Below are 12,685 nucleotides of genomic sequence, written 5' to 3' on the forward strand. Positions count from 1 at the left end.
CATGCTAACAGCGACAATGCTAACATGTAATGTTTAGCAGGTATGTTTGCAATCTTCCAGTCTGGCATGCTGACATGCTGACAAAATGTACCACTCTAGTGCCATGGCTCTGGGGAAAGTCCACTACATTATTAATTGTAATAAAAAAGAAAATTGAACTTGTAATTCATCTGGTGCCATCATCAAGTTGCCCTTTTCTTTACTTATGAGCACAAACCTTATGACATTCCCATCAGCCTCAGTTACTTTGTTTGATAATGCTATTCATCGAATATTGGCATGCTAAACTAAGATGCTCAACATGGTAACCTCATGTTATCGTCAATGTTGGCATGCCAATGCTAGCAATTAGCCGTGCTATCTAAAGCTGCAGGCATGCCTGTAGTTCATAATGTGGGGAACGTCTTTACTAAATGTTGTGCCAGTCCGTTCTGTAGCCAACTGCTATTTTAATTGATCATAAGACACACTTTGCATCTCTCTACTGAAGTCAAGACACCTTCTCATTTGAGTGTGTATGTTATGTAACATAAGTAGGCTGTAATCTGTAGGTGGGTGATTTCAACATGTTGACCCAGGGAAACATACACTAAACATTTGACCTAAAGAAAAAACACTGACAGGTCATTAAGAGGATACAGAGCTTGTAAACTTTTACTTAAGTGAAAACTGTAATCAGTTGGTGGTGTTAGATGAACTGAGACATTTCACTCAAACCCAAAGATGACAACCTCATGGTAGGGATCATCTTGTACCAATCATTTAGTAGTTATTTCAGTCAGGAACAAAACATTTCCACCTTCAGAGCCAAGCCTCAAGTGTGGCTGAAACACACAACGTATTAAAGCATTTAGCTGCATTAACATACGCCACCCTTCATAAAGAAGAGATAGAAACCTGTATGTCCTGATAGACATACCAGCTGCATTTAACACTGATGCACATATTTAGACAGAAATACATTGTGTTGACTGCAGAGATCATGAGACTTTTAGCTGTGATTTTTCTTATAATAGCTTCTCTACAAAGTATTCACCTTGCAGCATAATAGACATCTGGTTAACCACAGTCAAATAATGCACATTGATCAACAGGCATTCTTTTTAATATTAAAAAACGAAAACTAATGTCGGTGCAACAATGCAAATTCATCTAAATTAAGTACAAATAAAACAAGTGTTATTGCTCCATTATCCATGATGCACCTGGTTAAGACATGTGAATACTGCGTCTGATGTATAGACTGTATGGAAGATGATGATATGATGTAGTTTAGTGTTTGATGTAGCAGCAGGTAGCCTGGCCACCAAATCATCACATCTCAACTTCAGGGAACTGTTTGAACAGGGGTTTTTTTACACAAGGATCCTTCAGTTATACAAGTTCTCCTTAAATCAACAAGCACAAACAGATCATCGACATTTACTTTGTGAAATGTATTGTCTGATATTTTTGGTGTTGCATACATATGCTGACATACAGCTTAAAAAGCACAGTGATTCAAAAGGTTAATCGTGCATATCTCCGCATATAATGAATAGAATGGGTAAATCATCATCATAGATATATAAGTGGCTTCTCAGAGACCTATTCCATTGCGATACTGCAGACTCACATCTCGTTAAAACACGGCGGATGACACGGCAAACTGAAAGACAGACTATAAATGAAATTCTCCAGAAACCCTGAGATGTTATACGAGTGCATTTGATTGAGCCGACAGTGTAAATCTCAAGCACAGTACGTACATGGTAGCCCTGGATAATTAATCCATCTCTACATTTCATCCTTTACAAGCCGGATTGGATCATTTTCATATTTTATTACCAGACATGTAGTGAGGTCTTTCTCTGCTCGAGCACATACGGAAAGTAAAATGTGGGGACGCATGAATAGTTTTGGGAAGATTGATAAGAGTTAAGTAAAACTCTCATGTCCAAACAGTAAATATAAAGCTACAGCAGCCAATTAGCTTAGCTTAGCATAAAGGCTGGAAACGTGGGGAAAGAGCTAGCCTGCCCATGTCCAAAGATAACATCTGCCTACCAGGATCTTTAAAGCTCGCTGGTTAACATGTTTTATCTCCTTCATTTAATGAGTTCAAAAATCAGAAACAGTGCAGCACAAAACTCCCTTCAAACCAACACTTGTTCTTACACTTTAGGGTTTTGTACAAATAGGAAAGTATGTTAGTAAGTAAATGAGTGAGCTTTAGCTGGTGGGTGGATTTTGTTAAATTTGGACTACAAGTCTCACTAACCGGATGTAGACTGTTGGGATAAAGCTAGCCATTGGCCGCCTATTTCAGCTGACATTCTCCTTCCGTTCAGCTAATTATTTGATTATTATAACAGGTTTTAAAGAAAATCTAACAAGCAAGAATGCGTTTTACACGTTTCTATCCCAGAATGTTAGCTCGTGCAGCCAGACCTTTTCTCCAATGCTGACACAGCGCGATGGAGTCCGTCAAACCTCATCTAACTCTTGATAAAAAAAGGAGCAAATAAACATCTATTCTTTTAAGGTCCACTTGCTATTTTTACTGAAGCATTTAATCATATCCCAGTTGTCATGGAGATGGAGCTGTTACATTATGATGAAAACAGGATGGTGGTTGAAAGCTCAAGAAAAAGCCACTACAGTATGTGGACAATGAATTGTCAAAAGAAAACTACAGATTCTGAAGATGAAACAAAGCCAAACAGAATAATTGAGGCAGATTAACGTCATGTTCATCACTTTGTTTGATCAATATCTGTACTTCTCCCCCCCAAATTTCAAATGTAATAACATTCAGATATAACAGTGGACAGCCGTCTCCCAAGCCTCCAAAACTTCTCAGCAGAAAACTAATTGGAAGCTGTTGAAGTGCTCTTACTTGGGAACGTTGAATTTGACATCAGAGTCATGATTGCAGCTCTGTTTATTAAAGAAGCAGCCTAATAATAATTGTTTAAGTCATTGCGTTGAGTCATTGCGTTGAGTCATTTGCATAGCTGAGGCTTCTTCTTCCCCAGTGGCTCTCTGGGACCGGGAAGCCCTTCCTGATCACCGGCTCTACCACCAGCTCCAACAGGCTGGGTGCTTCCGGCACTTCCAGCTCTGTGACTCTAAAAAGGTTAGAATATGCCCGGCCCACGAGAAGCAGCGGACCCGGGGGGATTCGGGGATCAGGTCCTCTCAGCCGTCGCCAGTACACCCTGAAGTGCCGCACAAGCTCAATGGGGTAGTCCCAGCGCAAAGTTGCGTTGAGGTGCAGGCAGGTAGAGTTGGACCCAGAGGTACCAGCACCACGCAGCCACACCACGTCATAAATACACAAGCCTTGAACCAGCTCAGGGGGGACCTGCAGGCTGGCTGCATCCAAGAGCTGACAGAGAGAGAGAGAGAGAGATGTCTATTACTTATGTTTAAGTTGTATTACATTTATAAATAGAAACATCTACATTTCCTGTGGAAAAATAGAATGTGCAATTGAGACATTTTATATAGTTGAAATAATTGCAGTTGAAGTCAAAATACAAACTGAAAGAAGTTGAACTAGCCCTTCAAATAGAAGTGCTGAAACTGAAAGACAATAAAGTGTAAAACTGTCAGCACTGAAAGGAGCGGTTAGAGCTGAGTCTGTTGTTTTAAATTGGTCCCAATTCCAGTGAATAAACTGAAAGGCAATGTCAGCTAAAAGCAGTTATGGGCCTCTAACAATGTACAGTAGGTAGAGAACACATTGTCTCACCATGAGTTCTCCCACCCTGCAGCTGAACGGTGTGTCCTGAGGCTCTCCGTCCCTCTGGACGCTCAAACAAACCTCTCTGAGAGCGCAGCCACGAAGCTCTAGCTGTGAACACCTGCAGCCCACAGTGACATGTTAAAAGGAACACAAACTTAATAATGAAATAAATCCACTCACTCAGTTGTTATTTAGCTGTTAGCTGTCTTACCCGACAGTCCAACCATCTGGACTCAAGTTGCCACACAGCTGAGAGAACTGGCTCACCAGCTGGAGCACCTCATCCGGGGCAGGAGACACACTGGGAACTGTACAAACACATACAATCAGTGCTGAGCAACCAGGACGTCAAGATGTGACACACACACAAACACTCAATAACACTCCACGCTCAACTAGATTTCACCCCACTCCACTCAAATTGAATCAAATTCACCAGTGGCTCCAAAAAAAGTTATGTTAATTCCAAATAAGTTACGTTGCGTTGCGTTACGTTGCGTTGCGTTACGTTGCGTTGCGTTGCGTTGCGTTATGTTGTGTTACGTTGCGTTACCTTGCGTTGCGTTGTGTTACATTGCGTTGTGTTACGTTGCGTTGTGTCACGTTGCGTTGTGTCACGTTGCGTTGTGTCACGTTGCGTTGTGTCACGTTGCGTTGTGTCACGTTGCGTTGTGTCACGTTGTGTTGTGTTACGTTGTGTTGTGTTACGTTGTGTTATGTTGTGTTATGTTGTGTTACGTTGTGTTGTGTTACGTTGTGTTACGTTGTGTTACGTTGTGTTACGTTGTGTTACGTTGTGTTGTGTTACGTTGTGTTGTGTTACGTTGTGTTGTGTTACGTTGTGTTACGTTGTGTTGTGTTGTGTTACGTTGCGCTGCATGGCGTAGCACAACTCCAAAACAACATATTGCACAACCTGTCCATCCTGACAGGTCACTGTGATTCAACAATCAGCACTTGATTCTGCTGAATATCAACATATATTGAATGTGACATCCCTGAGGCTGAAAAGAGAAATACATTTAATCCTAAACTTCTTCTTGTACGAGTGTTCTAAGTTGAATTTAGGAAACTCTCTTAACTGCAGAACATGAGAAGATCATGTTCTGATTTATAAAGTGATTAAAGCTGAAGAATAAGCAGGTATTGGACTATGAGAAACTTACGTCTGACATCCTGGACATCCATGTGTGTGCACTGACTGGGGTCCGTTGTCTTCAGCACCAGGGACACTTTGATCCCAGCAGATGATTTGTAGATGAGGGTCACCAGAGTCTTGGATGCCAGGGGTACATGGAGGGAGAAGATACTGAGAGAGACAGAGATGTGTGCATCAACTGTGGTGGCAAGATCACTACCCCCCCACACATGAAAACAAAGTCAGAGTAAACAAGAAACACACACACTTTGCACAAACTGGAGATGTGTGAGTGGCGGGGATGAGTCCATCCAGGAGCAGCGAGCAGCCCCCGTTCCAGGCGTCCTCTGGGCAGCCTCGGCTGCTCAGCCAGCCCTGGCCCTCCAACTCTGTATGGTAGTACAGGGGCTGGATTTCCTGGGCAGTCAGGTTGAACCAGCTCCTGTTGGCCTCACGCTGCACGCACACAGACACACACAAACACACAACACCAAACTGCAGTCACCAAGCACACACACTAAACAAACAACGACAGATCCTGCAGCTACCATACTTTTAAAAAATGTTATTCAACCTTTATTTAGCCAGGAGGGTCCCACTGAGATTTAGAAACCACTCTTTAAACGAAGGCCTAACCAAGACAGGTAGCAGCATAGATACAAACACACATTTACAGACAGAACACAAAAAAAGAAACACAATTTAGAGAAACTAAATATCAAATCAAGGGAACTCACATTTCAAAAGAGAAATTAAAGTTGTAATCTCAAAGTTTTATATTTAAATAAATGTCTGTTAAGTCACTATCTATCACCAAAGGAGGTAATACAATGGTGACTGAGTTGTGGTGCACTAATTAAAGTATTGCAGTATTTGTATATATTTGCAGTATTACAAATTGGATGCCTGTGGTGATATACATGCAAAAAATCTGCATAACAGTTTTTCTCCGTTGTATACTCACACAAAAATGGAACTACGCACAACATTTAAAGCACTTTGCAAGTATTTAATGGTCTTCACAAGAGTTGACCACAAGGGTATACAACCCTGTTGATGAAAATTACCACCTGACACAGATTATTTATATAAATAGTAAATATAAGTGGACCCAATACAGAGCCCTGTGGTACACCTTTGAAGACTACACAGTGCTGCTGTTCCTTACAGTGTAGCATGGCCACAGACTTTATTGGTCTACCAGTGTGGAGGAGAAGCATCACATGTTCTTCCTCAGAGGATTTGAAGCTCTCAGTAAAAAAGTGAGAGGACAGTGTTTTGTTTGAAACATGTAACACCATGGCCCTGGATGTATTACTGAATTCTAACAATACATACATGACCAAAGTCCTGGTAGCTGCTGTTAAAATGTGTCAGCCAGCGTCATACATTTTAATGCAGCGGACGATTTTCAGACTTTGGCCGAGGGCAGCGTCCTTGGTCACCAAAGCTCTAAATCCAATGTGTCCCATAATGTGATCAGGGTTAAAATAGCTCTTAGACAGTGCCGTCATCTGTTTACCTTCATTACATCATATAAGCTCCGTTTGTTTGTATCACCATTGTACTGATTTAAAGTACCTGTCCTCTGCAGTAGAGGGCCTTCCCAAAGCCCTGGCAGAAGGAGGAGATGAAGGGGAGAGGTGATGCTGGCCGATGGATGTAAAGGTAGTCTGACAGCAGAGCCCAGAACCTGAACACAGGGCAGGGCTCTGTTTAGAAATCCTTATTAAGTTAAAAGGTCAATGTAAGCAATAATGACAGTGTGTGAATCTCACTTGTCCTGATTCTCGCGGAATTGGCTCTTATCATTGTTGGTCTCGTACACCCAGCCTGGAGCAAAGATGGCTGCAGAGAAGTTGTGTTTCCGAATGATTTCCAGCGCCTGTTGACAAGAAGGTGAATCGTGTCAACGATCTGATAATGAGCAACGCTTCTTCATACCAGACACCCATGTTTCACACAGTGAGTACCTTGTTTGTTTCCAACATTCCTCCCACCACCTTGCCTCGGGCGAACACGTCCACCCCGATGTAGATGTCAGCCTGGCGGCCCTGGACCCCGCTGTAGTCCCTCATCCCCTCCAGGCTCTGCTCTGTCCAGTTGTAGTTGGTGAAGAAACCATCACAAGCATCGAAAAACATCCTGGGTGTTGGACAAAGTGTTGGACAGTTATTAATGAACTGAAAAATGCTTATAAATGTACCTTGGTTGACCAATGTGTTTCTTTTGAGTTATAATGCATTTACTTGTTGGACTGGTTGAGTTCATTTTGCCATGTCAGATGTCCGCTCTCGATCACACTGTCGTACCACAGCACCAGGCTGCCAGGCACTCTCTCGTGCATCTGGTCCGTCAGATAGCGCAGGAACAGAGGTGTGTTCTTCACCGCAACCTCCTGCAAGCAGAGGGCAGCACACACAGGGCGTCACATGCTTCAGTCAGCAGGGGAAAGAATGAGAGAGGAGAGAAGGGGCTCTTCTCATGTCTGTGTTTTGTGCCTTTCCTCCTCTCGCCTGTGACCCAGAGATCGTTTCTCAGCGCTCCAATATATGGATGTCTAATTTTGTCAAATGCCTGTTGCTTCAACTTCTCTCTCCTCATGTGTCTTACTCCACTCACAGGGCATCACAGGTAGGAGGGACTAAGACGTGAGGAGGTGAGGCAAAGAAAGGAATCATGGAGGCACATTTGATAATAACCAGTAAACAGCGTACAGCTGAGTCTGATGGGGATGTCTGTAGATATTTAGTCATATTGAGTCAACTTCTATTCATATTTTTGTACAAAGAAGAACAAATAAGAAGTATATCTGGATGGGCTGGGATCGGCACAGCTGTTGCTTTGGAATATAACCTTGTTTTAAACAAACTGGATTGGTTCAGTGTAACAGAATGTTTTTCATCCTCTGTGTCTGAGTGCAGTAGCATCTTTGTTCTTGTTTGCAGTCTAAAGAAATGTGCTTATTCCTTTTGATTTGTGTACATGAAAAATCAAAGCTACACAGACTTTGAATTTACAGGATGTGCTCTGCGAATAAATGAGATATAAATACCGGGCACAGTAAGAAAACTTGTGGTCAAGACTATTGTATTTCATTATCTTTACTTATTCATGAGTTTAATTTAAGTATGTCATTGTTTGACTCACCTCATGGGCCCTCTATGACTATAACGCCTGAGCATATTATAAGGTAAGGTAACTTCATTTGTAGTAGATTTGATTGCATTTAAGAAGAATAAGACACTAACACACACACACACACACACACACACACACACACACACACACACACACACACACACACACACACACACACACACACACACACACACACACACACACACACACACACACACACACACACACACACACACACACACACACACACACACACACACACACACACACACACACACACACACACACACACACACACACACACACACACACACACACACACACACACACACACACACACACACACACACACACACACACGGTTTGGTATAAAAGTTTTACTAACACTGAGGACGTTCTCGATGTTAATCAGCCAGCCGTCGAAGCCGTAGCAGTGGCTGATCTGGACCAGTTTATCAGCCACAGTCCGGTACAACTCCTCCTCTTTGAGGAAGGTCTCGCACATTGCCGCTCCATCGGTCCACTCTGTGATCAACGTCCCTGGAAGACACAACATAAAATTCTATTTGTCTCGAATATAAAAGCCAAACTGAGGCTACATCCTCACTACTACTTTTTCGTTTAAATTGTAGTGTGGATGTAGCCCCAGTTTATCTTTGAAAACAACTTTTGCTATAATTACGCCTCGTGTCCAAACTACTCCTGTGTTTCCGAGCCCCTAAATCGGAGACATTTAGAAACGCTGCTGAGCCCATTTTAGTTTGAAAACTTCTGGGTTGCCTTTCAGTCTGTAGAGGCTGACATTTGTGAGTTCCCCCTTTGCCATGGCTTCCTCTGGCGGTGGATAATGGGGTCGGTACCACTTTAACATCATCATATATACTGTATATCTATGTTTTCCACCACCGTTACTGCCTTATACCCATGAGACGGAGATCTTTTCTTTCTTTTTGTTTTTAACGCTGTTTTCGAATGAAAACGCAGTAGTGTGTGGATGCAGTCTGAGGACTGAACTGGACGTGGTTCTCTCACCTAGAACAATGACTCCATGTTTATGTGCAGCGTTGGTCCACACAGCCGGAGGGATAGTCACCAGGTTGTGTGTGAAGTAGTTGAAAATATCAATGTACTGCCAGTGGTAGAAGGCATATGGAGCCTCCGCATGAGTCCCCTGGGCAAACCTGAACAGCCGAAGAGAGCATGACAGCATTACGGTACGTGGATCAACAAACAAACATCTCTGTGAGAATTACAAGAAGATCCATCTGTGAATGAAAGCCAACATCCCATTCTCTGCCTGCTAGTCATGTATAAGGAAACACCCATCAACACTAACTGTGGTATTTACAGTAAGCTCTGCCTGTTGTACAGTATTTCACTGTGAGGTGGCATTTGTCCTATTTTAAAGGAGTGATTTCAGAGGGCGAACATGTCGAGTGGTCCTGAGCTGTATATGAGACGTCTCCACAGGGAAAGCACTTCATTAATCATATTACCTTCATCTGAATGAATGTGGACTTTAATTATTATTGATGCCTAAATCAACTCAAATACAATATGTAACTAAAACACACTTGATGCAAAATGAATAGTCTCCAGTTCAGTAGTTGTTGGTAGAGTTTCATCCTCTGTAGGCTGTAATACTCTCGTATCTAATATCTCAGAGACTGCTAATATGATGTTATGGTTATGTTGTGAAAATTGACCTTTGAGCTAGTTTCAATGATAATTACACAGTTACAGCTATCGTACCGTGAAAGTCTCATACTGTTGTGACCCTAATGTGGACACCCTTGTTAAGTTAAAGAAATTCTTACCTTTCAGTCATGTTTAAAACTTTTCTTTTGTAATCTTAAAATGCTCCTAATAAGCATATGGCACACTAAATCCACCAGGTGTTAAAACTCATCAATATTTAATTCTCATATATTTCTAATAAAAGTCTGACAAATCACTTTCTTCCATCTGAATAAAATTATTGGCTGAGCTTCCTGCCTGTCATATCTCGCTCAGTTTCAGTTGTGCTGCTCATGCTGCGTTCAAGTGCCAAGGGAAGTCCGAAGATTTGGACCCCCCAACAAGACAAAGTGAACTGGAATGCCTGTCAAAGGGGAACCTCCTACTAGCGAATTTGAGGTAGGTCGATCTCCCCTGAATAAGCTAGAAGGAGGTTCCACTTTGACAGGCATTCCAGTGCACTTTGTCTAGTTGGGGGGTCCGAAACTTCGGACTTCCCTTGGCACTTGAACGCAGCATTTTTCTCTCAACACACATGTCAGGGGAAAAGGGAGCTCTGAGGGCAGAGGATTGGACTTTGGAGGAAAGTCCTGAGTGATCTGACTGTGACATGCAAGAAAGGTAAGAAATGTTTCAAGGGAAATCTTAACGCTACAGCGGACAATGATATTGTAAAATAGTGTTCTTCCAACTTCTGGGTCAGCAGTTTGTTTTTGTGCCTCTCCCTGAACATGCACAAAGACAGACAGGACCAAAGACAATGAAATGTACACTAGTTCATGTCTTTAAAGTATCAAGATCAGAGAGTGTTACTTTAAGAAGCAGACGTTTGAATCCTTCCAATTATCATCATACCGGTCATCCAGGTAGCCGCCCATCATGTCATGAGACACCAGGGTCCGGCGTGGACAGCTGTCGAGAGGAGGATCCCGAGGTGCCAGAGGGACGACTGCCACGTTAAAGGGGTTCGCTTCGCTTCGTTTCCACGACAACAGTTCCTCCAGAGTCTGAAGACCACAACTGATTGGTTCGGTGGTGTCGGCATCATAGTGTTTGGCTGAGAGGGAGAGTAAAAGGTCATTCTACACACACCGAGACATCAACTGCCGCTCCCACTGTTTCAGACAGGGAGCTCACCTGGTAGAGATAAGGGCGTGTACTTGACGTCTTCGTGGACACTGCCTGAACCCATTGGTTGATCCAAACAAGACTCCAACCTGGTGAAAGGAGGTAGAAAGATGATGCTTATGTAACATTTCTGAATTAAAATGTCCAAAGACGACTAGACCTATGTTATGTATTTGTATGTGTACATTATTTTTCTTCACTTGTCTAAAGTTTAGATGACTGCAAATGTAAACTTACATCATGCATCTCTAGGTGATTTGTTAAAAACGGACAACCTATGTTAATATAGCTGTTGCGAGCTTATCATGGATGGAAGGTCAGGACCCACATGGCTCAATGTAAGCAACTTGTTGAAAATGAACATATTTCACTAGCATTAAATGTAAAATTATATTAAAAAAAAGGTGAAATAAATGTGTTTATTAAATGGCTTTTTTTTTTAAAGATAAAGTTGCTTAATATGACTTGTTTATTTCAATGTTACAACTGCCCCCAACCACTGTTACAACTGCCCCTTTAGTGACTTTTTGCAGTAAATGTAATATTTCATCTTTGTCGTATTGGTGAAATTATATCAATTGCATTATTAATGTTTGAATATATATATATATATGTGAAAAATACCTGGTGTATTTTAAGTATTCTGTGAGTTATGAAGGTAAATGTAAACAAAAGTTACAATTGGCCCCAGTCTCCCCTTCTGCCAATGCTGTTGTTGAATGTCCTTGAAGATTAAATATTTCTGTTTGATGACATCGTTGTTAATAATCCTTAAAAGTATAAACAGCATGAAGACAGTCACAGTTACACGGTGCTGCTGGTACACTGTGAACTACTGACATGTAGGATGGTGAAAGTAACCGAGTAGAACAGTAATAAGTTACCGGCTGCCGCTGCCGCTGCTGGGGCCACTGGTGTCCGTCTGCACGCCGACCTGATCCCGGTCCTCTCCGGCCTCTCTCCCGAGGAGAAGCTCGTTTCCATCCACAGTCACAGACATTTCCTTGAGTTTAGCTGACGGACCATTGAAGAAGGAGGAAACACTGACAGCAACAGCAGCAAAACACTTCCGGCCCCCAGATCCTTCACAATAAAAGCATCAGTTCCGTCAATGCAACGACAAAGTATCACGTCAGAAACGTTGACTTTGTGTAAAATGCCCTACTTCGATAGTTTCATTATAACTTGTATGACCGTAAGGTATTGTGTTCCCTTTCAAAGAATGGACGGTGAAGTTAATTGTTTCTCATTAGAGGACACACTGAGGACTGAGGCCAGCTGGACAAAGGAACCCGCACTCTTTGTTGTTGTGCAGGACCAGAGACTCTAAACTTACAGGAGATCAGTCTCCAGCAGGAAACCAAAGGAACAACAACACGGGGAAGGGAAACATGGCGGCCGCATAGGCTCTGCATCATATGCACAGCTTAAAAAAAAGAATGAGCTAAACGTTAACACTGTAATATCATATATTATATATTTGTGTTATATTGCTGTTTTATAGACATTTGACGTTATATGGTGCACAAAGTTATACAACTGCGTTATGTTGCTTCACTACATCTTATTCAATTCAATTCAAGAAGCTTTATTTATCCCGAGGGAGATTATTGTGCAACAGTTTCAATACAAAGATGGGAAAGGATCAGAGTAACAATAAGCTAACATAATCAAATCAAAATAAAGCTAACGTCAAATAAATCAAACAATAACTACAGACATTGTGGTTAAGCGTAATTATATACAACATACAACAATACGCAGCGTGCAGTTTAGCAGCAGATTGAAATAAAATAAGTACAAACTAAATA

General features: G+C 42.0%; 1 protein-coding gene across 1 annotated transcript; it reads right to left on the minus strand.

Annotated features, from left to right (window-relative positions):
- Positions 1-850: 850 nt before the first annotated feature.
- On the minus strand, positions 851-11,888 carry engase (endo-beta-N-acetylglucosaminidase). The gene is made up of 14 exons (XM_083930614.1): positions 11,759-11,888; positions 10,884-10,963; positions 10,602-10,803; positions 9,042-9,190; positions 8,395-8,549; positions 7,118-7,266; positions 6,842-7,013; positions 6,647-6,753; positions 6,450-6,561; positions 5,137-5,324; positions 4,897-5,039; positions 3,942-4,038; positions 3,737-3,848; positions 851-3,370 (listed from the first exon to the last, which is right to left on the minus strand). The coding sequence occupies exons 1-14, from the start codon at positions 11,872-11,874 to the stop codon at positions 2,972-2,974; spliced, it is 2,181 nt and encodes a 726-aa protein (XP_083786740.1). The 5' UTR covers positions 11,875-11,888; the 3' UTR covers positions 851-2,971.
- Between the last annotated feature and the right edge of the window lie 797 nt (positions 11,889-12,685).

The sequence above is a fragment of the Echiichthys vipera genome, assembly GCF_963691815.1.
Source record: "Echiichthys vipera genome assembly, chromosome: 17".
Lineage (NCBI taxonomy): Eukaryota > Metazoa > Chordata > Actinopteri > Perciformes > Trachinidae > Echiichthys > Echiichthys vipera.